Raw genomic sequence first — 27164 nt, forward strand, 5'->3', positions numbered from 1 at the left:
AAGATGGTCGGATTCCAAATGTCTCTGTCTGCGAAAAATATTAGAGATTCTTCTCTGGATTACCATGAAGACACCACCGCTTATTTATTTGAAAGTTGGTTTAAAATCAAACTAGTTCCAAACATTCCTTCTAATAGCGTCATTGTAATGGAAAATGCAAGTTATCACAGTAGACAGTTGACTAAAACCCCTTCCTCATAGCGACATTTATTTTCACGAAGATTATACCAAAAAGCAATTAATTGAGGTTCTACCAAGCTTAAACCTACAAAAGGAATACGTCTGTGATAATTATTGTAATTCCATTTTAGATTTAAACATGGATACGTACATAAATAAATACATATTGTTTAGTATCTTTCCTAACAAAACCCCAAATAATTAAATTCGAAGCCAAGTGCGGACTTGTTCGGCCATATTTCAATCTTACAGCTTGCCCGGGTCTTTCCTTAATTCATATCAGTTAGTCACTTCCTTATATCCATGAACAGACTTTAGTTAAAGCTTCGTGTTTAATAAGTTCTCTACTTATTAAAGTTTCATACACATTTTTCACAACCTGTGCCACAAGTGCCACCCTTGCCTTGTCACTCATGTAAGAATGAATGTTTTGTTAATGGCTTTACCTAATAACAATAGGTAATAACATCGTTAAAGTTTTATTGGAGAGGTTCTGTCGGAAGCCGACGCGATGAAGATTGAGACAGACTATACTGTGCAGGGTTTTCTATAATTAATTGTACACAAAAGCTCGAGACACAAGTCATCTAAATAAAAATTTATTTTTAATTTAAATCCTTAAATTCTTTTCGAGGTGATTTTTTAGTAGGGAGATAAGAATTTGAATTGGTAGTTAATTATTAACGTAGATTGTAGAGAACGCTCCACGCTGTACTTTGATTAAATAAAAACAATGTTGCTTTTTATTCACACAATTTTTCCTCAAATATTGCTCTGAAGACCTGTTTTCGAAATTTGTTGTATGTGTAACTTCTAATACATTTATTTATGTTGGAAAAAGAACAATTTTGCAAAGCAGTTTTCAAACAAATGCCAAAAATATGATTCAACCTAAATTCGGGCCCATTTTTTATTATATTATAGAACATCCTGTATAAATATTAATCGTATTATGAGAATAAAGTTCTGAGTTCTTAAATCATTCTGAAGATTTGGTATTTTTCAATTCATTCCAAAAAACTGTTTTGTGCTTAAAGTATTGCCGATCTAAAAACGATCCTTTGTACCCAAGAACAATAAGAATAAGCACATAATAATTTTTCATTTACATTACATTACAAGTGTGATATGCCTTACTAGAATTTGCAGAAAATAAAGTCCCAAGACCATTCCGCTCCTAGTTGTTCCAAAAATTCAATTTTATAATAAATAAATTAGCATGGACAGTTTGGTGAAGTCAAATTATTATATATTAATTATCCACTTGAAACTTGTGTTTTAAATTCACCTACCGCACTATACATATTTTTAATGATTCACAGAAGAAACTTTGTCAATTATTTTGTCCCACGTTCCTCGGTTACCATAGCAACCATTCATATTTAGGCAACGCCCTCTAAGAAAACTAAAATTGTTCTTATTTATTAGCGATAAGACGTCCGAATATTGCACTACTCTCTTAAAGTTCTGGGGGTACTCCAAAAACGGGGCCGCAATGCTATAGCACTCACCTATAATACATTTTAACCACCCATTGGTGATCAGCCTCCACCAATATGTCACGTTCGGCGCGCACGTGCGCAACCTGTTCCTTTTCTAGCATGTCCGCTTTCCTGAGGATCTTCATGGCGTACACGTGACCCGTGTCCTTTTTTTGCACCAGTCGCACCTCCCCGAACGCCCCCCGACCGATCACTTTCAGGGGCTCGAAGTCTTCCACTCCCAACCTGTGCAGAACCGGATGTACACACATCTTTCATTTGTTTTGTTAGAGTTAGGATATATTAAACCCGTTTATTGTGAACATTCGGTTATAATGAACACTTTTTGAAATACGCTCAAAAAGTCTCATGGGACAAATGTAAATTTTTAGTGTTTATAGTGAACCCGAATATAGTGAACGTTCGGATACAGTGAACTAAATTTCGTCAAGATTAAGATACATTATCAGTTTTCAATGAATTTTTTCGAGGCTTAAAATACATAGCACATTTGTTTTGTTATTGGTTTGAACTCAGTTGTGATTTAGTTTTCGTGAAGAATGTTGATGACAGATCTTCAAATGGACAAGCAAAAACGAAAAGCATTAACTTTGAAAGAAAAATACGATGTTATATAAAAAAAAATTAAAAGTGGTATGAAAACAAAGTGATATTTGTCGTGAAATGCAACTGTCTCCATTACCTGAAAAAAAAAAAGATAGTATTCTCTCGTCCTATGGTTAAGTGAATGCAGTTGTAAAAGGCTCAGAAAATCAGCTCATAAAGGCGTCATTAAGGGACTTTTACAGTGGTTTATCCAAAAAAGAAAAGAAACTGGTGGTCCAGTTCTTCAGCAAAAAGCAAGCGAAATGGGAAGTAGGACGAGATTTTGTGTTTGAGAAGTTGAATTGAACGTTGCATCTCTGGAGGAAAAATTATTGGTGAGTCTGCATCAGATGATATGAATGTTATTAATAACTGGCTCACAACGGTTTGGTCTGATCTTTGCAAAAATTATGATAGTGACAATATTTTTAACATCGATGAGACCGGCCTTTCTTACAAACTAACCCCTGATAAGACATTGAAATTAAAAGAAGTAAGGTGTGCAGGAAGAAAATTGTCCAAGGTTCGCATAACAGTTCTGGTTACTGCAAGCGTGTCTGAGACACGGTAAATCAGTAAACCCAAGCGTGGATGACATCTGACTTATTTACCGAAGAGCTGCGAAAGTGGGATACAGAATTGAAGAAGAAGACCAGAAAAATTAGATAATTGTTTAGTATATACCAATATTTCATTAAACCAAATCAAACTCTTTTTTATGCCACCCAATACCAGTTCAAAACTGCAGCCCATTGATCAAGGCATAATCCATTCCCTGAAGTGGCACCATAGGACGGTAAACAATAGTTTTCAGTGAGGTTATTGGATGCTGTAAATTTAATTCACCGTGCTTGGCAGGAAGTTAGCAAAAACGCTATTGCAAACTGTTATAAACATGCAGGATTCTTTGAAGCAGAAGATGACTTTGAACGAAAGAAGAAAGCCCTTGAAGCAGAGATAGGAATAGGAGGATGCTAATATTTCGACTTCGAAAGAATTTACGTTATTTTGTTTGGAAACAAATGCAGAACACACTAGTACAAACCAAAATATCCGACTTGTTTATCCAAGAGTAGGTGGATACATGTATTTTTTTGTAGTTTATTTTCTTTAGATATTCTTTACTTGTTATTGTTCACTGGTTACTTGTTTTGTACAGAATGATATTTAATTTTCACTTTTTCAAACATTACATATCTACAAAAATGCTAGTATATCGTGGCATTTTTTTTTACAAAACCAACGTACTAATATTATTATATTATGTAATAACCTCCATTCGTCGGGTAAACATGAACTGTGTACAAAAGTTCATTTATTGCTTATAATAAACCTCGGATACAGCGAATCAATTTTGATGCATCTCTCGAGTTCACTATATCCGGACTTCACTGCATTGATATTTTTTGTGTCAGAATTTCATTGACCGTGTAAGTTTAAATGAAAAAAAAAACTAAAGCAAATAGTAAAGAAGAAATGTTCAAATTTAAAATATCACGTGTTTGTGGATTAGGATTAAAAAACCGTAATCCAAAATGAAAAGTTAAGTGAAATATTTTTTCCTTGTGCTAAAAAAGGGACTAGGAAGGTTTTAGTTTCTCAATTTTCTTGATGGTGGAAAAATGGTAGATGTTGGAAGGCTAATGGCACGCCACTGGATGTAATATCGTAATTAATTTCCAAATCTCGTCTATTTACCTGGAACGCTTAAGCCTGAGGAACTCGGTTTCTTTCTGGGCATGCTGCAACCTCTTCTCGTGTTTCTGCTCCTCCGAGAGGCTGTCGTCTTTGAGGGATTCTTCTAATTTTGCTAACCTAAACCCTCAAAACTTACAGACAAGCGAAACGAACATGGGCAATATTTTAAATCGTATTCTCTCATAATTTTATCCTTATCGTGAAGAAAAAAATATCTGGGTCAGCGTTTCTATTTGAATAAAAAAAAAATAAATAAATAAATTCCCGAGACATTAAACCAAATGGGAGATCAAAAAAGTTATTAGTAAATGCAAATATTTTTAATCGACTAGCTCATAAACTTTCAAAAAATGTTAAATGAAGTGGCATACTAACGCCCTATATGTCATTGTCGTATAAAATTATTGAATGAAAACTTATATTGGTTCTGCCACTTACGCACGGTTAAGGAGGTAGAACGGCGGACAATGTTGGCCGTCCAACTGAGAAATTAAATAGCAAACGACTAAGGAGAAATGTGATTGAAACTGGAAAAATCTCAATTTAGTGAATAACAATTAAAATACCTTTGCTTTCGCTCCACGTGCTGGGCTATAAGGTTACTATAGTAATTCTCCAAGGTGACCTTGGCCTTGGTCGCCTTGTCCAGGGTGTGGACACTGAAACGGATGGTGTTCTCCGTGGCGGTCATGTCCAAGACCCCTGAAACAAAACAATAAACGGATTTAGATTTTTTTTTACATTTACAATGTTGAACCAACTGCCTATACAGAACAGACTTTTTATATTCACATACGCATTGATGGGTACGGAAAAATGTAGGTATAAGTACAATAAAAATTGTACGGATATAGTCCAAAAGGCTCGCTTTTGTGACAACGATACTTTGAACTAAACCATACATTCCGCGCTGAATACAACACAACGAATTTGCTTCTCAACGAAATCATATACTTTTTTCAGGACATAAGCTAATATTTACATAAATACGTAGGTAGGTATATCTTCAATTTCTTCACGATCTGCTAAATGTGTGCGGGCTTTTGTTTGCCCGAGATTAGTAGAAGATGAGGGGCGGAGGACCCTCGAAGATTTCGGCACTGAACGCTTGCGGGCGGGCGTGGCGTGGGATTTACACTTCGTTTTTTCTTTTCAGCGGACATCCTTGAATTACGAAACCGAAGGAATGGCGGCGTGAAACAAGACGAATTCAAGAAAAAACGTGACGGACGGGTATTTACGCAAGTGACAAATTGTTTAAAACGAAAATGGTCAAAAGTAAACAATCAATATTTGGATGACGCAATATCATGTCTTTCAGAGACGAAGAATGATTTTTTAAAATGACAACTAAGCAAACGTTTTGGAAAAAACTAAGGATAAAACAAAAAGTTGGTAGGGATTAGAAAGTACCAAAAAAAAAAAACGTTGTACCTACCAATTAAACGGGAAAAATGCGCTAAAATTAGTGAACCAAGGTAAGTCTTTCCCCTACTAGCACTTTTTCTCAAATAACTTTCCAAGCCGTGAGTTGGTAGCGGTCAAACAACGATTCCCCCGTGAGTTTTATTACTATTTTCCATCGATACAAATGAAACTCCTTATTATCAACTTTTTCGGCACAATTTTGTAACGGATTTATGAGTTCATGAATTACCTAAATTCAGGTAGGATATACTCAGATATAAGTATAATTTTCAATTAAATTTATGCGTTGAAACTTCCTGAATTGTGAACTAAAAAAAATGTGCCAATATTTATTTGATATAAAAGTCTAATTTTTTCATTACAAGTCAATTATTTTTATTATTATATAATATTTGTTTATTATTACTATAATAATTATTTTATTGGAGTATGTTGGACGAAAAAGGTAAAGTCCAATCGGAGGCTTTATGGTAGCAATACAGCTAAGACACAGGAATCATTTTTGATTTCGTCACTATACGTGACGCAACTTCACAACTGCTGGAGTATATATACGGAGTTTCAGATACTTTAAAAAGCCCACCTTTGCAAATGCACTTGGCCAAACCACCAATTCGTTGAAAAGACAACCGACCAATGTCGAAGGTACCTACTGTACTACCGAATCGATCGTAGTGAATGGTGGCATCTCAATCCGCCGCATAAGCCGGATAGAGACGATTACTCAATCGATACGCGTAACGGATCGGATAATGAGAGCAAAGGGAGGTGCCTAGAGCGAGACCCGTGTACAATACAAGGATGGTCGTTAGCTTTTCCGATAAGTTTCATTTAAAAGCACAGACAAATGAATATTGACGACGTATAGTGTGTTTCAAAGTATATCGTCATGCCTTCGTTATGTCGCGTTGAAACCACTCGTTACTACATGCCAAACAATACAGAAAAGAATTAAAGAAGTGAGTTATTGAATGAAAGAAAAAACACAGTGATTTTCAATCTCACCGTCACCAATTATAACAAAGGTAAAGATCTGAAAGCGGATGTATAATTTACCTACTGAGATCAGTATGCACCATACAGTATCAAAAGTGAAAATTGCCAAACACCTACAAATAAAAGAAAAAGGCATCGCCATAATTCGTTGGGGATCAAAAGAGGAATTTGCTTTTTTGCAAGATATCACAGCCGCTGCTGCAAAAATTACCAAATTCCTAAAGTACAAAAACTAAAATGTTTTGGTGTTAAATTCGAATTCCATTAAAAAAAAAACTATTCCCATGTGACAGTATAACTGACGGGGCGGAATGACCCCCATAAACTCAAGTGTTGCTTGCATACTGGGACTGAAACAGAATACCGACTGGTCCGGCAAAAACCAAAACGATATACTTTGGGACGTACCATACAGATCTGATTTTTCAATATAGAGTACGATGGGCCCTCCAAAATAGTGTCAGTTTCATACCTGACATCCGAAATAAAAGATTTTTACCGGGAAGGATTTCGAAACAATAAAATGAAACTTTCTTGGTTATAAAATGCAACTTCCTTGGTTGAGAAGGCGGGGAAGCTCGCTATTGTAGTTTTCTCTCCGTTCGACATTCCCGAAGCCGAAAATGCATAGCAAGAACGTTTGCAAAAGTGAAAGTCGCTCGGAACAACCGTCTGTTATTATATTGTTGCCGCTGTTGTGCCTGAACCTTGACTTAGGGACATTTGGTTTCTAGAACGTCGGTTTGGTTGCGACAACCAAGCGCAATTTATCATTTTGGTTTTCGCTCGGCGGCAGCAAGGTCAACAAAGATTTCGTCGTCAATAATAAACAACGCGTTTATATATTTACGATCCGGCTTATAATAAATTTCGCCAAAAAATGTGTTTACCACTTACTACGATGATAAAAGGTCACATCGATTAAGTCGATAAACAATTTTTATTACGTTATTTTTTTTTTGTTGGGGATGTCGAAAGATAGGTATAGGGAAACTTAAATAAAAATAATTAGAAGTTCTCTTATGATTTGTTTATCAATAATAATTTTCAAATTTTGATTGGTTGATTAGTTGTCATATTTACACAAAATTGAAACGATCAAACCAAACTAACCAAAACGAATCATAAAAAAATTAATAAAGAGATTTATTCTTAGTTTTATTTGTACAGTGCTTAGAAATGGAACTTTTTTATTGCCTAAACAACCAAAATTACAAATAACAATTCTAAAACGTCTAGAAATGTTGATGTTAAAGAAAAATAGAAGGATCCGCTCCATAGCCATAAATCTCTCTAATTAAATATTGGCAAAGCTAAAATATTTACTTTTATTTGTTTGGAATTAATGGTTTAAAATTTTGATTAATCACTAACAATGAGAAGGAGAATATATGTATGAACTATTATTAATATAATCAGACAGGGTGTTTCAAAACAAATGCAAAAAAATTAAGGCGAGTGATTCCTTGTTTAAAGGAAAGGGTCGATTTGTATATAAGGTAGTTAGCTATATAAATATTGGGTCAAGTTAGACAGACGAAAAAAAGAACGTTTACATTTTTTATATTAAAAACGGAAATAAAATATTAAGGAAGTATTATCATCATAAAAACACTGCTTCTGTATATTTTTTCCTTAAAATGAGTGGAAGGGATTGAATTGGACTACCCCTACCATTATTTTTAACAAAACTTAAGGGAAAACTGGCAATGATATAAAATATATATTGTTTAAAATTGTATGTTTTATTTAGAAGCATTTTTGTCTCCCGAAATTTGTTTCCATGATTTGATGCATAGCACCAGATCAGATTAGTTTCGGAAATGTTTATTAGTAATTTTTTTTAAAACGCAATTGTTTAGAAGATAATTGATGAACGCTGGTACAAAATGGAACTGACTAAATTGTTTTTCTAAAATATATTTTATTTTGCGACATTACATTTTATTGTTATTTTTGTAAACTGTAAACTTTATGTAAAAATTGCAGGAGACAAAAGATTCTAAATAAAACAAAATAAGAGAATACATTTTTCATTGCATAAGTTTTTCTTTAAATTTAGGTAGTAGTCTAATTCAAAAATATTTTTTTTTGCAGAAAGTGTGCTTTTTCATAATAGTAAATACTATTTTCAGTTTATAACATAAAAAATATAAACCTTATTCTTCAACATAATAACAAAAATAATAATAATAATAATCATAGTCTTTGAAATTTGAAATATTTTCAATTATTGCACACATCTCAAACGGCGAAGTCAAGCTTGATCTTACAATAATAATGAAACAACAAGATATAATAATAATAAGAGTCTAGGAATGCATTATTGGCAAAACATTAATTTGTTTAGGACAGAATAAATGCACCTTAAATGTTTTCCTAAATATTTACTATAATTATTATGAAGCAAAATGAGCCAATTAGAGCTAAAGCAGTGTTCAAATTTACAAGAATTATGGTCGGGTATATCCAAAATTTTTTCCGTCCTTCATACCGAAACATTAAATAATCTTTCAGGTACGTTGGTACAGAATATTTCTGTTCAAGATTTTTCGCAATCTGAATTTATCAGCAACGGATAATATAATAGAAGATAGTACATAACTTTAGAATGGATGCATGCTTCAGAGAGTTCTTTTCTTACTTAAAAATGCAATAAATGTGTTTGTTTGCATATAGCCTTTTGGGAGATATGCAAGTTTTCTTACATAAATTATGAATGTGGCCACCCATTATCACTCCTAAGTCTTTTGCTTCATTTGTAAATAAATCTTCATTTTCAAATTGAATTTTAATATGAGAGCTTAGAATTTAGGTTAAGGATGTGTTTTTTACTACTTACTGTTAAACGAGGAATCGCATTTCATTGATTAATGACTAGAAAAAGCGACCCGCCCTTCATCACATCAGGATTAGCGAGTCAAACACTTATTAAAAAAAAATAATTCTTGGGCGTAAAAATCGAAATTCAAAAAATACGGATCTATCTTATGTTCTCAGCTGATGATTACCCGTACCGATAAGCGATTCCTAATCAACGTCGATGTAGACGAAAATAAATGACGCGTTTCGAATTTTTTCCCACGAACGATACCAAACCAAGTAATAAACAATGATCCGAACTTTTTTAATAACCGTCTATGAACCTGTAAACGTTACTCATTTTCCGCATGCACGCGGATCGATTCCTTTGTTTACTTATCTTGGCCTTTATTATTTATTCAATTCATTTCATTATTGGGAAAGCTGAAAACCGTTAGAAACGCAGAAGCATCCTGTTTTGAACAATGACGCGCGCGCGCGCGCCAAACGAAGCGAATGTGAGGCCGACCGCATCAAATGTCAATCGCGCCAAACAATGAAACGAATATCCGCAAAAATTTCCGTAAACAATCGGACCGAATAGACTTCCTTAAAAGCTTGAATCCTACGAGGGTCGTTCAATAATGTGTGTTCAATCTTTATAAACCATATCTTTCAATTTATCCCACAAAAAAAAAGGTTCATGGGGGTGTAATCAATGAATAAGTTTAAATACCGCACGGATGTTAAATTTTGATGGTAAAATATGAGCCCTAGAATTCTTGATCTCCAGATTGCCCACTCAAAGATCTTCGCCCCTGCCTGTCGACTTCAAAAACACACTTTTATTTTTTTAAATCTGCTTCTTGTAGTTTTTGCACTGGTGCGAATTTAAATGGCTTATAACTGTGTTAATTTTTAAACAGGTCTGAAGTGGGGTTCGTCTGAAGTGGCAAGGCGAGTGGCGGTCTCTGGAGTATTATCAAAATGCAGAAGAATATGTAGGTGCATGTTTTCATCCAAAACCGTTCGGCTCTTACTTTTTTTCACTAAAACACTGCCATTTGTTCGAAATTGCTGGTATATTTTGACAAATATCAAGAGTCGGACTTTTGTTAACATTCTAATAGCTAAATATAATATAGTGAGGATACATTATGCTTCCATATATACAAAACGAGGATCCCTACAAAGGACGAGGTTCTGTGTGGGAGAAAATTGTCTTGCGCCTCTGGCAGGCAGAGATCTATGCCATATTGAAGATCGTAAGGGGGCTCTCCACGCGATAACAAACGCTGTATTAAGAGTGCTAGGAACTCAACTAGGAATTATCCAAACTCCTCATGAAAGAGATACTTCCTCGACAGAGATAGTAAAAAGACCACGACATTTTCGAGCTTGCTTGCAAATTCGTCTAGATATATTTCTGAAGCGTGTTTATTTCGCATCCCATCTCATCCTAAATCCAATAGAGATAGCGCCAAAAACAAGCAATTAGATACGTGCATAACCAAGCACCATCAAAGATATGTAAAAAAAAATTTCACCTTATATGCAACATTTATTTTAGTTTACACGAGAAAAAAAAATACAAAATGGCAAACAATCTCTCAAGAAAACAAATATAACACAAGAAAAAAAAACTCTCCAGGTGTTGACAGATACATAAAAAAAAAACAAGATAGTCCAAAACAAAAAGCCAAAGGTTCTCTCAGGAGAAAGTACTTTTTCGCGTTTCTCTCTATTCTATTGAGTGATAGACATTTAAAGGTCAAGGAAATCTCAGAAATTACTAAGCTTTCAGATACAAGTGTTCGTCGAATCCTGCATGGTCATTTAGGTATGCATAAGGTTAGTGCAAGATGGGTTCCTAAAAACCCTTCGGCTATTCAAAAACAACGCTGTGTCGAGTGTGCCGAGTCTTTTTTGGAACTCTGTTGGTCGGAACCGAAGCCTTGTGATAGAAACTATTGCGACGGGAGATGTAACCATGGGTTCTTTATTATGACCCTCTATCAAAAAAAGAATCAATGGAGTGGCGTTGCAAGGGTGAAGCACCTCCAAAAAAATTCAGAGTCTGCCAGTGATGGCCACGACCTTTTGAGATTGTGAAGGAATTGTTTTGATAGATTTTAAAGAAACTAATACCAATATCAATGGTAAATATTACGCAACATTATTACATAAATTGCGTGACTGCGTACGTGTAAAACGTCGAGGAAAACTGACCAGAGCTGTGGGCCTTTTGCACGATAACGCACCTGTTCATACTGCTGATGTTGCACAAGCGGCCGTTTTAGAGTGTGGGTTCCAACAGATAGATCATCCTCCCTATAGTTCAGATATGGACCCCAGCGACTACTATTTGTTAGGATATTTGAGGAGGACTTACGTGGACGGCGGTTTAACCATGAAGTTCAGTTAAAAGAGGCTGTTTTAGCTCATTTTGCATACAAACCAAAATAATGTTTTTTTAAAAGGATTGAGTTGTTAGTAAAGAGATGTAATAAGTTATGAGGGATTGATTATATTGAAAAAAAAATAAAAAATTGTTACTCTACTTTGATTCTTTCATATTCAGGCCGTGAAATTTTGCGTAAACTTTTATCCATCAAGACATTCCTCCCAGTTTGAAAACAAGGAATAATCACTGGGGGTCGGAATCTGGTCAATACGGTGTAATAAATGAAACTTCATCACAATACTTTTGACCATCACAACTGCCTCAGTGTGCCCCTGTGCATTGTCGTAATGAAACAGAATCTCGTTCTATTTCAGATGACGTTTTCTTTTCATTTTCGTTGCTCAGCCGTTTCACTAATAACGGGGATCGTTCCGTTTGGACCCGTTCACCTTGAAAAATTCTCTGTTTTGACAGTTCTTTTGTCTCTCATCTTCAGGGCAAATCAAACGATTGCATTTATTCTCCACTGTGAGCCAATTTTCCCTACCAAATTGAAGGCATTGTACCTTGCGATAACCCTGTGACTTCAACTACTTCATGCACTTGGGTTGTGGATTAAAGACCACGTTAAAACTCATTCGGCCAATTGCAAACTCACTCGACAACAATTAAAACTATGTGCACCCAGAAGAGACTTTGTCAGTTCAGTCGGGAGTGCTTGCATTTATAACCAAAATTGGACACGCCTTTCATATTTTCAAAACCGAATAATTGATTTGCGTCACGCGTATTTATTTATTTATTTACAGTTCCCACCCAAATTTATGGCGCATAACAACTCTGGCGCAATGCCCAGCGTACATTAGAAAAAGTGCAATCCCTAGGTATTTCGGGATGCTCGCCTATCGATTTATTTTATCTAAATATTCCAAGTTAAAAATATACACAGATACGCAACTATAAGTCTAGTTTTATTTTTCTAACCGTACAACGTTATAATTAAAAACATGCGAAATGTTAAATTCTAATATAAACCAAAACTGTGGAAAAATGGAATCACATCCAATTCAGGTCAATGGCGTACATATATAATTTTTTATTCCAAATAGCTATATTGTAATTTTTAATCAATACAACTATTTATTATTTAGCTTCTGTCAATATTATCGAAAATTGACCTCGACTAGAACCAAATAATACCTGAAACGTTGTTAAAAACAAAATAAAAACGCTTTCCGGAAATTATTTTGACAGAATGGCAAGAAATATAAAAAAAAATAATAAAATCAAATCGTAATTCTAAATTATACTAGAAAAAGTTTACATTGTCACGTAACAGCGTGTATGCGGCGTCGGACGCAAACATTCGATTGTCCTTGGCCCGACCTTGACATAAAACGATTTCAAATGTGTCTTAAATCGATAAGACAACGAAGACTCATTTGGGAGCATTACCGAATAAAATAGTTATAGTCTGATGGGACATCAATCAAGACGTCGCCACCTCCCTCCACATTTCCGATAATTTATACATATATAATTAAGGAAAATAAAAAAGCTATCTCATTTTACTAAATTCTAGTACTTGTACAAAAAAAATTAATTTCTCAGCTCTCTTCGCCCTCACCTCTTTTATTATATTAATTAACTTAAATAAATTATAAACGGCAAATTATTCAAAACGGATTTAAAAAAATTTTTCATTATGTTTAAATTTAGAGTATGAAACTAAAAAAAAGACAAAATTTTAATGTGGGTCCCCCAAACTTTTTTTAGTAACTTTTATGACCCAATCAAACGGATTTGCGGTCTAAATTTCATTTAGGTATTTCAAGCCCAATAACAAGAAAAAGACGTTTTTTTGGAGCCCCTTTTACCGAGCTATGTCTTCTTGAGTAAGGATTTTCGAATTTTTAATATGGTGTACCACAGATCCCATTTTTCGATGTTCAAAATCGGATGGTTTAAATTTAAATAGAAATAAATGCTTTCGCATCACGTTTTGTAAAAAAACTTTAACTCATTTAGAGAGAATAATCGCAGTTAGATACCTTGGAGTATTAAGTCTCTTTGATGACGCTTATAACAAAAAATATAGGAAGAAATAACACTGCACCAAAATTTAGTGATAGTACCGTAAACTTCATTCGGTAAGAGGTAGGCTAAAATATCAGTACAAAGTTGGTATAATTGTGAAATACGAGTAATAACAGTAGAAAATATTTATCGAGAACGATTAGCGGCGGAGTTGATCATTGAACTAGGTGAATGATGATGCTATATTATTATTATTATATTTAATATTTTCCATATTAATAACGATACAAACATACTTGTTTGTGTAGGTAGATAAATTCCTAGTACGGTCCTGGAATGGTTTTGGCGTAATAAATTGTACGCAAAGTTAATCGCGGGGTCGGTTTTTCAAGCACTATATTTCTGGTCGAAGTATACCTTTTTTATTTTTCGACGAGAATCCCAACCTAAAGGCGCAACTGGACTTTGCCACGGCGAAACAGTAGACGAACATCCACGGAATTTTCGCGCACCATTCGGCGGACACGCGCGTTCCCGAACCCTCTCGCACCGGGATATCGTTATAAAAGTCACGGCACCGACGTCGTCGTCGTCGTCGTCGTCGTTCTGGCTTCTAGCGGCAGCGGCAGCGGCGGCGGCGGCGATTCGAGCATGACAAAACCACGTCGTCCGTATCCGTTTCACAACGTCGACTACGCGGATCGCTCTAAGCTCCTCTCTCTACGCACGGCGGCGATCGTAACGACAGGCACGCGGCGACTAAAACCGAAACGCCGAGTCCGAAAAGCGAAATCGACGGGGACGTGGTGCACGAGAGGACGGAGAAGGTCTCGGTCGTATTTTTATATCGATTTGTCAACCGCGTAACACGCCAAGGGGTTGGCCATTTTATATTATCGATGACCGTAACCGAGTTCGAGGAGTCGCTTTAACGGAATATTATATAGGGTGATATTTACGAAGCTTCTGAATTGAGCCGAGCTTGCTTGACATCGTAATCCTAAAAATATATCGTCAACTCAAAAAAGATATGAAATCTGTTATTAAGGAATCTCCCCTTTCAGAAGCTCAAATTTCTCGTCTCTACGGACTCCTAGATTCACAAACCCGAACCGCTCGACCTATTGTCAGCATCATTGGTTCTCCGCCACATTCTCTAGCAAAATCTCTAGCTTCTACATGAAAACCCTTTACGGGGAAAAAAGTTAGTTTGGTACTTAATTCCTTTCATTTCATTGGACAATTAAAGAGCATTACATTAGATCCACAGGATATTCGTGTTGGTTTCGGCGTAGAATCTCTATTTACTACTCTCAACATCATTTCAGATATATTAAAACCCAACAATCTGGAACCAAATGGTCAAATTTTTGAACAAACGTCGGGAACAGCTACAGGTTTTCCATTATCACCAGACATAGCGAATGTATGTATGGAAGCTTTTGAGGAGAAAGCTCTCGACACCTCCCGTCTAAAACCATAATTAGGGAAACGCTACGTAGCTGACACTTTCGTCATATCACCTCATGGTCAAGAATCCGTACTAGATTTTCATAGAAATTTAAACTCTTACTCCCATTCTTAGATATTCTTATCAATAGAAAATCAAACCCAACATTGGGTCATTCTGTTTACAGAAAACCTTTGCACACAGACCGATAGCTTACTGCATTGTCCCAACCATCGGCTATCAGCTCTCTTGTTTCCAGAGATGTAAAGCTGTCTCAACCTTCACTAAATCCAGAATTAAAACACCTGACCTCTGCTCCTCTCTCTAATAAATTCTACATTAGAGATATTAAACATTCCGTCACAAAATATACTTCAACACAATCTTCCAAAGACAACGAATCCGAAAGCAACCCCATAGTTGCCACTGTTGCCCTTCCTTACAATCGAAACATCACTGACCGCATAAGAAAAATTCTTAAGAAATATCGAAACATCGACATCTTCGGTCCATCAAAGACAAAATTCCATGTGAGATACCAGAAGTTTACAGTATTTCGGCAAAGAATCGGTTAGAAAAATATAGAATTCTATAGAATCTATAGAATTCTATAATCTACGAGTCATCCAAGACAATGTTTATGTCCCTCATTTAGCTCCGCCCCTCGAACAATATCCAGAATTCAGAAATTTTGCAAATAGTTCCCTTTTCCGGAATATCCTTAGCCTCTTTCTGTCCAGGGTTTTCATTTATATTTTGACACCCACATACAGAGTTTATTAAAGGACTTCTTAATTGACTTCAAATTCGATCGAAATGCTTTAAATAACATCTTGTGGTCCTAGTATTGTTGTTGAAGTGTAATCTATCATTATTAAATAATAATATGTATTTTATAATAAATTATTATGCGTTTGTGATGTTTAATTTACCTACAAGCCTACGATACTTGGGGAATCCCAATAAAAATATCCACTGCATTTAGAATCACATATTAGGAGGCAAATTTTAAATAATAAAATTCTTAGGAATCTTATTTTGACAAGATGGCCCTTCAGAAAACTTTTTGATGTCTGTGATCGATAGTCAGGTTGGATACGCTTTTTTATTCCACAAAAAAGTCTACGAAAATCCCAAAAGTGAATTTTTTTAATGAGACTCCATATTTTGCGAAATCGTATAAGGTTGTTCGGAAAGTCATTTCGTTTTTTCCCGTCAGAGGACTTAATTACGTTTTTTCGAAACCAACTTCACACTTAAGCCGCATAACCATTATATGTCTTGAGAGCTGATATTGCAAGGCTTGTGTGTGAAAAAGTTCTATTAATTCTACGCAGTAGTTTTTGGTTGGTGCCCTTTTAAATATGGAGAGCAATAAGCAGCATTTTCGTCATATTTTACTTTTTTACTTCAGAAAAGGTAAAAATGCTATCCAAGCGAGAAAAAAATTGACGGATGTGTATTGAGAAGGCGTGTTAACAGTACGCCAGTGCCAGAACTGGTTTGCAAAATTTCGATCCGGCAATTTTGATGTCGAAGATGCACCACGGTCTGGAAGGCCGGTCGAAGCTGACAAAGATGCGATAAAGGCATTAGTTGATGCAAATCGGCGAATAACCACACGAGAGATCGGTGAGAGATTAAATTTGTCGAATTCGACTGTTTATGGCCATTTGAAAGGCATGGGCTTAACCTCGAAGCTCGATGTGTGGGTGCCCCATGTCCTTACGGAGCGAAATTTGTGTCGTCGCGTTGACGTGTGTGATTCGCTCCTCAAACGTCAAGAAAATGATCCATTTTTGAAGCGGATTATTACTGGGGACGAAAAATGGGTTGTATACAACAATGTTAAACGCAAGAGGTCATGGAGCAGAAAAGATGAACCGGCTCAAAGCGTGTCAAAAGCCAACATTCACCAAAAAAAGGTGATGCTCTCCGTTTGGTGGGATGTCAAAGGAATCGTTTTTTTTGAGCTTTTGCGGGACAATACAACGATTAATTCAGAAGTCTATTGTCATCAACTGGCCAAATTGAATGATTCACTTAAAGAGAAGAGGCCCGAATTAATCAACAGGAAGGGTGTAGTGTTCCACCAGGATAATGCGAGACCTCACACAAGTTTGGTCACTCGCCAAAAACTTTTACAGCTTGAATGGGACGTACTGCAACATCCACCATATTCTCCAGATCTGGCGCCTTCCGACTACTATTTGTTCCGGTCCCTGCAAAATTTTTTGGATGGCAAAACCTTTACCTCAAATGAAGATGTCAAAAACGACCTGAACCAGTTTTTTGCCAGCAAGGACCAAAACTTTTATGAGAGGGGAATTATGTTACTGCCAGAAAGATGGCAAAAGGCGTTGGACCAGAATGGCCAATATATAATTTAATAAAATATTTATTCATTATACGAAAACTGTCTTTCATGTTCCCCAAAAAAAACGAAATGACTTTCCGAACAACCCAATAGTTATTCACTGTTCAATAGAGATATTATATTATATACGCTACTAGTTCATATAAGTTAATTATTTATTTGTTCTACAATCTTTGCGCGTTGTCATTTAAAACAGTGAGATTTTATAGCCAAGGAAATAAATTAAATGTACTGAGAAAAATTGACATATTTATAAGAAATAAAACAAATCAATACTAGTCTATTTGGTATGAAAGAACCGTGAATTGCTTTATTTTTTTTTTAACGCCCTTCAATTTCTAAAAAGAGCTCTTTCGAAAAAGAAATATCAAAACAACCGTTTTAAAATAAAAAAGTTTTTTCTCCGTCATATCCGCTCGAACAGATTTGATTTAAACTATGGGTTCGAAAGTATTCGAATGGAACGAAATTGTTTTTATTACGGGTGACTAAATTTTAGTCGAAATAATGCGGTTAGTGGCTTTACCTTACCAATTCGGGTTTATTTTCATTGAATTGGCTGACGTCCCGTAGTTAAAAATACCGATTTTTGTTTGGTTGTTTAGATTCCCAGAACATTTTTACGGAATCCTTACCCGAGAAATACAGTAAAAAAAGTTAAGCTGCGCCGCAAAAATAACAATTAAAATACTATTACTAGGTAAATGATTCGATTTTAAGAGCCTTTTTCCAGTGAAATCTGTAGTCATCAATCACAGATCGATCGATCTCTGCCTGGGGAGCGCGAGTTCTAGATAAATGGCATAAAAATAGAAAAATGTCAAGACGAATTATGAGATTACGATTGGAATCGTGGGATATGGTCGCCCTACAAACAGATTCCCGTACGATCATAATGGATCCATTATTAAGTAGGGTTTATGGACTCATCTCTATCAAATAAAAATAGTCTTTCTAAGCTTATATATAAGACAGTAAATAAATAACACCCTTTTAGCGAAAAATGAAGAAACTTGGGATAAGTAAACCAGTCCGACTGAATGGTGAAAATAATTTATTTTTTCTTGATTTTACATTACATTTTCTTTACTAACTGAAACTATCTACAATTGGTTCAGGCGTAATGTCGTCCTAGATCCTCCATATGACCCACAGTGCGACGTCACAAGGCAGTAAACAAATAAACGTTTAGCCGTCCAGTCTAACAGAAACGCTTGACTAACTCGGGGTGTTTCCTAATAGTCGCTTATTGGATTTGGGGTAAAATTAATACAGCAAATCCCATTACTCTAGCGCACACATGTCGTCGGTAGATGATTTGGTTATTGTGGGAGTTAAAAAAAAACTTTAAGGTTTAACTTAATAAGTATCGTGCAAAACATATAATTTTACTAAAGTTTATGTTCAAAATTTCATTGCAGTTACAACGTGCGTTAGATAAGGAGATAGAAGTCTTCTGTTGCTTGACAACCATGAAATAGTCAATAGTGGTCGGCTATTCTTCCACAGGTTCTTTGTTTCTATGCTACTAGAGCGGTATGAAGATACTTACAGTGCGTTTAATTTATCTTGATAATATTTTAATTGGCTGTAACATTATTGTTTTTAAAGATATCGAGGGAAACAAAAAAATAAAATGTAGGATTAGGTTCCAAGTTTTTTTCCAAGTGGCGTATAAAACAAAACACCATCAATTTTCTGACATATAAGAGTACATCATATTTTTTTTAAAATAGAACACATATTATGTATGTCTTTAATACAATATTTTATTCCGATTACACTTTATGTTAAGTCCTCTCGTTTTTGACAAATCGGCAAAAATAGGAAATTTTTATATAATTTAAAAACTAACTGCAACAACAATAATTGTTTTCAAATTTAAAGCAGAACAAAACCACTAAAAATGACAAGACACGGTAAAGTATTTTTTTTAATTATTCCACATAGTGCTGTACGTGACCACCATTTTCCTGAACACATTTCCCATACACATTTGTATGATGTCTTATATTTAGTAATGTTTCCGGATTGTCTCTTAACTGATTTGAACTGACGTGGCTTTTACTTGATGAAAATTGTATTAAACACATATATAATATACAGGGTGTTCCATTAAAAAAATATGGATGCAGGCTTATATGTCAGAAAATTGATAGTGTTCTGTTTTATACGTCACTTGGAAAAAAACTAACCGTACATTTTGTATTTTTGTTTACCTCGATATCTCTAAAAACAACAAAGTTACAGCGAATTAAAATGTTATCAAGATTAATTGAATGCAGGGTACATATTCGAATTTTTCATATTCAAAACTAAGCGAAGTACACGAAATATGAACCGACAAAGGAAACGTGTATACATGTTTGATATAAATCGCTCCATATTGAATAGATTAAAGTTATCAATACATTATGATTAAAATGATGAAAATGTTTCTATCAACGCGGCTACGTTTGATAGTTGCTACTCCGAATTCCACTGAAATAAAATCGTTTTTACCATAGACAAAAATAAGCATTTCTTCATTATCGCCCGTAACAACAAGATCAACACCACGGCAGATGACTAAAACATTACGTGTTTATGACGTCATAACTAAAACCAACCACAACAACATCAGAAAATTGTTATGCTCCATTATTAACAATTTAAGAAAATTCAAAAAAATACAAATCAACATTTAACTGTGTCTAGTTTGTTTTAATTAAATAATATTAACAAAATCAAAGGCAACTCCATATGAAAATCCAACAAAGTCAAATGTGTTAAAATATTGAAGTTGAGGCTAAATGTTTATGTTTTGCTCTATTTCATAGAATATATTACATATTGTTGTAACAATCACATAGCTAATGAAATATGACAATTTTTGATAACACGTGAATTACAGCTACGAAGATTGATGCAGGATTGATAAAGATGCGACGAGCGTACAAATTAATAATTAACCCTCGCGCCTCGATGACGTAAAACTCGGGAGCTTCAGGCTCAGTTTCACCGACCGACAAAGCGGAATGAACATTTTCGCGTGATTCACGGGGATGATTCACACAAAGCCGCGGTGCGCTTTTTTTTTCTCAAGAAACAATCCCGAAGCCGTAATAACGTCATTTAAGCACCTAAAAAAAAATCAATCCAGCCGCCAAGTTAAACAATAATTATAATTAAGTAGACAAACTAACATCTGGCACGCGTGTATCGAAAATATCCACTCGGCGTCGCGTGGATTTAAAATGCCGCCGCTGCCGATGGTCCGAGCATTATTTATAAAACCATTGTTTATTAATCCGCTGCGCGACCTTTGCCGTTCGAACTTCTGACCTTTGAAAATTATCGCGACCTTGGGAAAGTGCCCCACCGGGGATGGACGGGTTGTCGTATTAAATTTATGGGGGTTATGCAACCTACCCCACAGTGTAAAAGCGCCTTTAAAAGCATACGAAAGATATTAATTGAATTGGGGAGATTTAACTAATTATTATTAACTTGAATTGAATTTCATGTTTTCCAACTAATTTCGATTTGCGCAAGTGATTTGATGTTGGCGGGTTAAAAATTTAATTCATTTATTTATGTAAAGAAATAACGCATACCAAATATCAAAACTCAAACCTCATTGTTAAACATTTTGTTTTTGATACTAAACACAAGATAACAAAAGCAAATGACAGGATCAAGACTAAAATTAAAACCAAGACGAACGTATTGTCACAGTCAATGACAGCGCGTTTCAAAGATAACTCCTCTTTTTTACAATTTTTAATTGCTTATATTTTTTACATAGAACTACGAAATTATTTTTTCTGTGAACTGTGGTTCTTTTAATAGTATAAACTTACTTAAATTTTATTGCCATTCTTAAATTTTGGATACGGCAAAGCGTTTTATTTCAGTATATATTGGAACCTTTATATCCGTGAAAAGAATCGAAATGAAATGTATAAGCTTAATTTGCTCTAGAGGCATTCGATATGTTTACCACCTGAGAGCGCCATATTTTATCAATTTATGCCACTATTATTGTATTTTGCAAACCAACGTGAAAAAATCGTTCACTTGAACAGTTTGACCAAAATATTCCACAGCACTAATAACTAACTGTTGGACACGATACTTATCCTGTCTTTTTTTATTTTTTTTCCATATATTAAAACGCCGTTATTTTCACACACGGATTTGGGTGCAATGGATATTTTACATGTACGCAAAAACTAACGGTCGTAGAAACAGTATAGACTACGAGAAATAAGCTCATCAGCAGTTGCAGAACAGAATCAGTAGAATGGGAGGCAGTTTCAGTTAAGTTCTGAAGAAGTCAACGGGATGATTTAGATTTTTTCTTATTACACTCTTTAAGGCGTCTGGTTGCCGGTATAAACGAACAACAGCTACGGGAACCACTTTTATCCCCTCCACACTGATTGTAGACATTTTATCAACGACACGTCTGGTACCCTTCGGATATGATGCCGTCCTCGAGGCGGAAAATAAAGAGAAATTAACGTGGCCCAGATAGGCACGATATATACAGGTCCAATTCATTTATTATCGGGGTCTGTCTTGTTCACGCGAGATGCCTACACGCGAGTGGATATTAATTAGTTTTCGATATAACAATTAATAAATTTTAAAGTTCCGGTTTCGTAACGACGAGTGCGACGCTGCCGCGACGGGCACTTTTGATGTAGAAGAAAGGAAGAAAGAGAACCAAAACATTATCAAGTGTATACAGGGATACATATACATACAAAAACAGTTTCTATATGGATAAGAAATAGACGTAGTCAATGAAACGGTATTCGAGGAATTACTGAGATTCATTAGCTAAAAAAAGTCTTTTGAATATAAACATTTCAACAAGAAAGTTAAGAATGTTTTTCAAATGTTTAATCCAAAGTTCAAAAGACACTTGGACTTGACTTTCTCTGTATCGAAGTTCTCTAGCGTTTGATATTGCATCGAAACCATTCGAAGTGGAGTTTTTTCATATAATGGCAATACATTTAATTTAGTTTAGTTTAGTTCTCACTTTGATGTCTCAGATCGTTGGTCAGCTTTAACATACAAAAAATGTTTATTTTGGTTGATTTCATTGAATCATTGAACGCTGAAACAAAAAGGAGCAGACGCAGAACGCAGAATTGTGTCTCAAAGTCTTTTTTCTTGTTAATGTTAATGTTACACTTGAGTCCAAAAGCTGGCAATGCCGCAAAACGACAACGATGCCAACAACCTCCTCGTCACGGAACAAACAATGGCGAAGATCATGTCACACCATTAATTATCTCGCCTTAAATGGCCCGTAGGTACACCAACGGTATTGTTCCGATGAACGATGCTATAGGAAGCGGACCACAATAAGAAGCATGCGGTTCGCACTACTAGAGTTACGCGCCGTGGAAAAACGGACCGATTTAATTAAGAAACATTTAATATGCAACGATGGGGAATCATACATTGTATAAAACCAGTTTTTGGACGTCGCGTTCTCGTATAGAACGATTACGAAAACACAAATCGGCAATTTCACGGAGCGGCTGCCATTTCAAAGCAATTTTGATTGAGTGACAAGTTGTCGGCGCATATGAAACCGTCCGCCGTCAGCCGACAAAAACAAATTGTTTTTAATGAATTACTAAAATTGATACGGATAGAACTGGGGTAGAGTCAAAGTTGGTAGTGTGATGATGATTATGAAGATGTGCGACGTGACGATTTAATGACGTGCTGCTGAAAGTTCAGGTTTAGACCAAGTCCCAAAGCTGGAAGATACTGTGAAAGGGCATTTATTTAGGCTAATAGAATAGAGGCCCCGCAAGGGAACCCTGCGGCACACCCCAATAGTTACGTGAACGACAGGCACGCGATTTTAAACAAAATCGACGCGTAACAAAAGAGTGTGCCGGAGACGTCGATGTTTCCAATCGTGCACCGGATTGCCAAGTTTTAATTATAAATCTGTTTTTCGTAATGGAAATAGGCGGCTATTATTAGGACTGCGGCAGCGGAATATTCGGGATTCCGTACCTACCGAGGCCGGTACATCATTGTCTGCTTCTATGCGCGTTATTCTGGGTCGATTTCGATATCGATCGGGTGGAAACAAAAAAAACTGACAAACCGCTTAAGCGTGTGTACGAGGGTGTGTCGATAAGTACGCTGCATGAAAGAACATTCGCCTCAATATAAATATTTTTATTGCCATTCTATATGCATATTACTATTCCTAACTAGGTTTTATATAAATTTTCAGCAAAACACCCTGGAAAGTTTTACAACAACGTGCAGTTATAAAAGACTATAAAGCCTTTCCCAAATAAATTAGAAGACGGATAACACATTGAAAGGCTCTTCGCCCATCATATTCAACGATTAAAAGAAGGAAAAAAAAGCTTTCTTTTCAAACTTGATAAATCTCGCAGAAAATAAATTTAAAAAAAATGTGGGAATTGCTCAATGATAAATTAGGGTTTAAAAAAATTAATAAGAATATTATTAAACAAAATATTAACAATGATAAAGACGAATTCGGAAATTTTTTTGCTAATCACGTGCAATTAAAAGTGTTAAAAGTGGCACTCTTACACCTGCTAGGGAAAAAAGCATGTATTTTATACCGTACTCCGATGAGCAAACGTCTGCTCTAATTCATTTGCTGAAAAAGCAAAAGATCTTCTGGTATCGAAGAAACTCCTATGCGACTTATAAAGGCATGTTGTGATATTCTAGATCCGTAATTAATGAGTAATGAGTAAATTTCGTTTGGGCAATTTCCCTCAGCGTTAAAAAACTCGAAAGTGATCCAAGTATTCAAAAAAGGGGATTCCACATTAAGCGATAATTATAGACCTATAACAATAGCAAGTTGCTTATCGAAAATATTAAAGAAGGCAATGTACAACTGAATCCAGCATTTCTTGAAATAAGAAAGAATCATTTTAAACGTGCCACATGACTTCCGCGAAGGGTGCTCCACGGAAACGGGACACAATCGACCTTGACCAACATACTCGATGTCAGAGATGCAGTGGTCGGAGTAAATAATAATATAGCCATAAAAAGATTATAATCGACCCTTCTTCTAAGTTGCCAAGTGACAAAACAGTGTGTGGATAATATTTTGAGAATATGACCCAACTGATGAGACCAAGGAAGACCAGAATCGAAATAAACTCCCAGAAATTTCGCAACCCGATCGTTTTATTATTACACTTAACTAAGATGCTCTTATCTATGCCTCTTAGTGAGAAATGAATCAATTCAGTTTTATCATGATGAGAGATCTTCCATATAACCATTTTTTTTCATCATTTTAAATATTTATTTTAATATCTAGGTTCTGTTTTGGTTTATATTTTTTTAATAATATGTAGGTCATAAAGCAATATGAAATAAAATAAGTATTATTTATTTATTTATTGTTTGAAAAATTTGAAATAATCATTTTTGGGAGGTCATTTACACAAACAATCACATATTGTTATGCATTTATATCAAGCGGATTCAAATTGGCCTACAAGATATAGAAACCATTTAGAAAAATACTGACTACTATTGCATTTCCGAGATACGAGTAGTGCCCCAAAATTTCAAATGTCCAAAATCGCCGGCTATTTTAAAAGCTAAGCAAGGCATGAAAATAAGTCCAAAAATTCTATCTTCAAGTCGCGACCAAGATGGGACACAGTGTACATAATATCAAAATTAGGTTTAACTCGCGCTCCCACTGAGTTCTTATTGCGTGACAAAATTATTTAGTAATCTGAAAAATTCATTTAAAATGGTAAATACTAAATAAGGTAGGGGCAGCTGTACACGTAATTCTCTTATTTGAGCTCTTCATGTTCAACTTAATATGGTTGAGTTTTTAATATTTTTGTTAGCAAATTCTGTGAATACTTTAAAATCCACAATTTACTCGATTTATTATTGTTATTATAACATATTAAATGCTGACGCAATGTTCAACCATTAAACATAAAGGAAAACATTTGGACAGAGATGAAAACTAAATGGAAAAAAATGTCCCCCGATACGCCAAATTCTGTTATCTGTGATCACGTCCGAGAGGACGAAGAACCGCGTTGCAGAATCGAAGTTTCCCGTGACGTGGCGTGGAAGAGTTCGAAGGACGACGGCTGACATTTTCACCTTTTCTTTTTGGCCGGCATCGATGATGTGGCGTGACTTTACTCCGTCGCCTGAAGTTTAACGCGCTGCGGAGCTGTGACCCGATAAACAACCCGACGCGTACGAAACGCGAGGAACGATTTTAACCGATAGACGTGGTGAATAAAGCGTACAGTTGAAAGTTCATTCCGAAAGGCGATACAGAATTGAGTGTATGCACCATGGACGTTATACACGGTGAATGAGTTTCATTTAGCAAAACAACTGTCGATAGTAATTTTAAAATCAACAGTTTTTAGTGCTTTTAGTGTTAAATTTAATTGTTATTCCCAGAAACGATAATTTTTTTCATAAGCCGGCTACAGACGATCTGGCACGCCCGTCAGTTCGAACTGAACAGTCCGCCTGAAGACCAGTCGCCTGAACTATCAGTTTAGACGGACGCTTCTTTTTTTCAACCAATCTTTACACCATACCGTACGTTTTTTTTTTAAATTTCTTTTTATAAAAAGCAAATACGAAGCCGAAAAGTGCTAACGCGTCGTCGTCAGTAGAGACCGTGACGATGATTGAGACTAATATTTCATATTCGACTGAACGTGTGGAGGGTGGGACTCTGTAATTCGTTTTATGTGATGACGATGGAGCCGAACGTACCTCCGAACTTCAAGGCAAGAGCTTCTCTCTAAAAATCGCATTGTATTTATATATTTGGTTTGTTTTGAGCGTCGATTATTTTACTGGCTGTTTATGATATTAGGTATTCCGACATAAAAAGGTAACGTCGCAATTTGAAAATCGTGGGACTCTGATAAATAGCTGCTGGGGTGGATTGATGTAATCGAGATTGTTACGGTACGCGAACTTCATAGCGACTATACAATTGTACTTTCCTTCTATAGTCTAACACAGAACACAGTGTGGGTCCCGTGCGCAATGCATTTAGACTGGGTGGAAGATACTCGTGCTTCATGCAGTGCTATAGAATAGAAAAGAATTAATTAAGTATACTGGTTGGCTCAAAAAAACGGGACGAATAAAACATCCGTTTTTTTAAATTCTTCAACATTTATATTAACAATGATACACACCTAAACCTAATAGTTTAACCAACATTTTAATTCTTAAAAAAAAAACTAGCTTTCACACTATAATTACGATAAAGACGTTATTTTTAATAGCGTTATTCAAACATGACGTAAAAGGTATACGCAACGGAATTTGAATTGGCGCTTTTTTTTTAGCCTAGCAATCTTAGCAATCTTTACATTTTTTGTATTTACAATTTCTTCATAACTTTTGGACGTCAATGAGACAATAACCTTTACTGCCCTGTATAGTTTAAGGAATTCCCAATATCAAGCAATATCATCTGCATGGCGTTTTTGGTGATATACGGTGCGTGTTACTCTTTCCTCCGTTTTAAACAAAGTGTTTATTTCATTAGACATACCTGAATAAGTCCGAAGTTTCAGAATTTCGTTTGAGACCGATTCATTCTTATCACAAAAGATGTTGAACTTATTTTACAGTTTAGGATTCGGTTTATTGTCAGCAAGCCAATTCCGAAAG

The 27164-nt window shown here is 35.5% G+C and overlaps 1 protein-coding gene across 6 annotated transcripts in view; it reads right to left on the minus strand.

Annotated features, from left to right (window-relative positions):
* Positions 1 to 27164, minus strand: part of LOC132697913 (serine/threonine-protein kinase tricornered) — a 101844-nt gene that overhangs the window by 8548 nt on the left and 66132 nt on the right. For 5 of the 6 annotated variants that reach the window (XM_060663675.1, XM_060663677.1, XM_060663676.1 and 2 more), the window contains 3 exons: positions 4532 to 4667; positions 3966 to 4082; positions 1692 to 1907 (listed from right to left, as the gene is read on the minus strand). In XM_060663675.1, coding sequence (XP_060519658.1) covers positions 1692 to 1907; positions 3966 to 4082; positions 4532 to 4656 — 458 coding nt within the window. In that variant the 5' untranslated portion in view covers positions 4657 to 4667. Of the gene's footprint in view, positions 1 to 1691; positions 1908 to 3965; positions 4083 to 4531; positions 4668 to 14049; positions 14388 to 27164 lie in introns of those variants that run through there. The other variant, XM_060663673.1, reaches the window with a different exon arrangement.

This window comes from Cylas formicarius, unplaced genomic scaffold, assembly GCF_029955315.1.
Source record: "Cylas formicarius isolate icCylForm1 unplaced genomic scaffold, icCylForm1.1 PGA_scaffold_2__14_contigs__length_35257938, whole genome shotgun sequence".
Classification (NCBI taxonomy): domain Eukaryota; kingdom Metazoa; phylum Arthropoda; class Insecta; order Coleoptera; family Brentidae; genus Cylas; species Cylas formicarius.